This window comes from Echinops telfairi, unplaced genomic scaffold, assembly GCF_000313985.2.
Source record: "Echinops telfairi isolate 266 unplaced genomic scaffold, ASM31398v2 ScPeMD7_7459;HRSCAF=8497, whole genome shotgun sequence".
Lineage (NCBI taxonomy): Eukaryota > Metazoa > Chordata > Mammalia > Afrosoricida > Tenrecidae > Echinops > Echinops telfairi.
The window spans coordinates 5,241,754-5,245,122 of record NW_022111359.1 but is presented as its reverse complement, the minus strand read 5'-3'; the positions used below and the strand labels follow the sequence as shown (position 1 = coordinate 5,245,122).

The window sequence follows — 3,369 nt, the reverse complement described above, 5'->3', positions numbered from 1 at the left end:
TTATCTCTCCACCCTTCAATTAATCCCACATGTGTTTATCGGCCAGGTTGGCACAATAAACTAACTACCTCACGTGACGTCCTTCTCCAGGGACGTGTGTCCGAAGTGTGTCATAGGACCAAGTCCTGCCTTTTAGACTTCTCCCAAGAGAGGCTTGCTGGTCCTCCCGCCGGCCCATGGTGTCTGTCGTCAGTGTTCTTCCCCAGCACCACGTTTCAAGTGCACGGCTGCTTCCTTGGCCTCACGTATGCTGCGTCCAGCGTCACGCGCACAGGAAGCAATCAGAAATGCCACGGCTGGTCCGGGTGCACCGCAGTCATCCGTCAGAGAGACCGCATCGCTCTCTAGCACTCCGAAGTGGCCTGTGCTTTCCTCGTGGCCGCCAACGTCCATCACAGGAGGTCCCCAAACCGGTGCCTTCCAGCCACAGAAGACAAAGCAAGATCAGACAGACAGACAAACCCAACTCCGTGCCATCAGATCCATGCCAACCCGTAGCGACCCTGTAGGGGAACAGTCCCTGTGGGTCCCTTCTCCCGTGGACCAGCTGGGTTTGAACTGGTGACCTCGTGACTAGTCCCATAGGCCTTTTTCTGTGTCAGTTGTTTCCCTGTAACAGACTCACTGCTCTCTCTCCACCTTACACCCCCCTGCAAAACAAACACCCTTCTTGTCTCTTGGTCAGGGGTGCTGTTGTCATGTTGGTCTTTCATAGGTCTGTGCCCTGGTGGCACAGTGGTTAAGTGCTGGGCGGCTAACGGTAAGGTCCCTGGTTCACACCCTCCCAGTGGCCCTGTGACAGGGTCCTGGCAGTCTGCTCCCTGGGGCGGTGGGGGGGTGGGGGTGGTCCCCTGTGGCCCTGGGCTCTCCCTGAGTTGGGATGGACGGACGGCACGCACCGCTGACGGTCTATGCTCTCCTCACAGCCCTCAGCACCCCAGGGGGAAGGTTTTCATCAAGTGAGACTGCTGTCTGGTTTAGAGGGGACTGCAGCTAGTGGTTTGGGTTAAAGAGTACGTCAGAGCGAGAGGCCCAGCAGTCCCCCCAGTCTCAGTGGGTCTGGTAAACCCGGAATCTGTAGCCATTGGAGTTCTGCCCCACAGTCACTCACCCTGTAACCAGGGTCTGTCTATGGTCTTGGGAGCCGGCCACCGGCCACTTCTCTCGGCTTATTTCTGGGATTGGACTACAGGACTCAGAGCACCCTCCCTGACCCCACCCTCAGTTGCTCCAGCCCCCAGGGGTCCCCAACCCTTTGGTCACCACGGGGTTGACTTGGGTTTGGGTTCAGCTGTTTGAAGTGTTCCAATGTCTTCTCGTGGACCTTCCGCCGTGTTCCCAGAACTGTCCTTCAGGCAGCAATGGGCACACCCAGCCGTGTGCCTGCCCGTTCCCCTAAGGCAGGGTGTTGGGGGCAGTGAGGAGTCTCTACTTCACGGAACGCCAGTGTGTGGTGGTCTTGGGTGGGTTCAGAGGTAGAGCTCTTGGTAGGGGGCCTATGGAAGGCCAGGTGGTGGTCCAGAAGCCTGAGCGTCACTGTGTTCTGAGGGGCAGGGACGCTGCCCCAGGAGCCACTTCAGCCCGGGAGCGAGTCCACCGAGAGAGCAAGCTGACTTGCCCCCTGCTCAGGTACGAGCTCGGCAGACGGGCAGTGTTGACCCGCCCAGCAGCTCTGTGGGAGAAACACCTGACCACCTTAGTCCCTACAAGTCATAGGGACCCTGCCACATGGGGCATGCGGGTTGGAATGGATCTGAGGGCAACGTAGGGCCTCAACGTAGGGCCTTCATGTCTGGGACACCTCAGGGCCCACCCTGGGGTCCCAGCACAGTCTGGGGTCAGCTGTCCCCAGTTAGGATAGCCCTGGCGCACCTGGTGGAGGCTAGAACTCCCAAGGGATAGGTGGGCAGGTGGGTAGATGGGAGGCTAGCTGCCCCCTGTGCCCTGTGTATCACTAGGCCACACCTCATGTGCACCTGAGAGTCTCCCCCACAGTCCATGTGGTGCAAGCCGTGCCCCCTGTGCCCCCCCCAGGCCACGCCCCACCACGGCGTCTACTCTCGGGAGGAGGAGCTCCTGCGTGAGCGGAAGCGGCTGGGAGTCTTCGGCATCACCTCGTACGACTTCCACAGCGAGAGCGGCCTCTTCCTCTTCCAGGCCTGCAACAGCCTCTTCCACTGCCGAGACGGGGGCCGAGACGGCTTCATGGTGAGGGGCCGGGCCCAGCATGGCATCGTGGTGAGGGGCTCGGGGGCAGGACAGCTTCGTAGACGGTGACACGGCCAGCATAGCATCACAGTCGGGTGGGACAGCTTCATGGTGGTGGGGCGAGGATGCAAGGTCCGGTGGCTTTATGGTGGGCCTGGATGGGAGCCGGGGATGGGTCCTAGCTTTATGTGAACCTGACAGGGGTGGGAGGGTGGGTGGACTGGCTTCGGGGGAAGAGGCAAGGGTTGTGGGGGAAGGAGGGCATCAAAGACAGCTTCCTGGGGAGGGGACAGGGTCATCATGAGTCCCTGGGTGCCACTTGTGCTCCTTGGTAGGGAGCAGGTGGGCGGGTACCCCCCTGACTGGCCTCTGCCCTCAGGTGTCCCCCATGAAGCCCCTGGAGATCAAGACCCAGTGTTCAGGTCCCCGGATGGACCCCAAAATCTGCCCGGCGGACCCCGCCTTTTTCTCCTTCATCAACAACAACGACCTGTGGGTAGCCAACCTGGACACTGGCGAGGAGAGGCGCCTGACCTTCTGCCACAGAGGTGAGGGCCCCTCAGCCCCACCCCGCCAACACTCATCCAGGCTCCCTCCTTCCCTGACCTTGTTCTTCCCCGCCTGTCCCCTCCCGGCCCCCAGGGGGACCCCTGGTGGCACCCCAGACCCTCATAGCTGTTGTGGCCAGCTGCTGGTCCCCTGTCCCTGTGGAGAAGGTCCAGGGTGCTGAGCTTCATCTGGGGTCCCTCCTGGAGGGCTCCTAATTCCGCTCGTCAGAGCTGTTGGGCTGATGCCAACCCCCAGCCACTGCGTCTGGTCCTGGAGTGGCCCAAGAGCCCTCTGCTGCCCTCTGCCCACAGTGCTGCTGCGGTGCGGGGCCTGGGCTGCTCTGCTCCTCGGGAGCAGCCGCGCCACCAAGGCCTCCCAGTGGCCAGGCTACCGCTTCCCTGCAGGTCTCTCCAATGTCCTCGATGACCCCAAGTCGGCCGGGGTGGCCACTTTTGTCATCCAAGAGGAATTCGACCGGTTCACTGGGTACTGGTGGTGCCCCACAGCCTCCTGGGAAGGTAAGCCTTTTTCTCCTCTCTGTCTTTAATGGCAAGACTTTGGTTGGTTTGGTTTTTTTGGCAAATTTTGGGTTCCCAGGAAAATTGATCACAA

General features: G+C 60.9%; 1 protein-coding gene across 3 annotated transcripts in view; it reads left to right on the top strand.

The window, feature by feature from the left end:
* Nucleotides 1–3,369, top strand: part of DPP9 (dipeptidyl peptidase 9) — a 38,865-nt gene that overhangs the window by 14,507 nt on the left and 20,989 nt on the right. For all 3 annotated transcript variants that reach the window (XM_045300091.1, XM_004714357.2, XM_045300090.1), the window contains 3 exons: nt 2,035–2,208; nt 2,588–2,756; nt 3,162–3,275. In XM_045300091.1, coding sequence (XP_045156026.1) covers nt 2,035–2,208; nt 2,588–2,756; nt 3,162–3,275 — 457 coding nt within the window. The remainder of the gene's footprint in view (nt 1–2,034; nt 2,209–2,587; nt 2,757–3,161; nt 3,276–3,369) is intronic.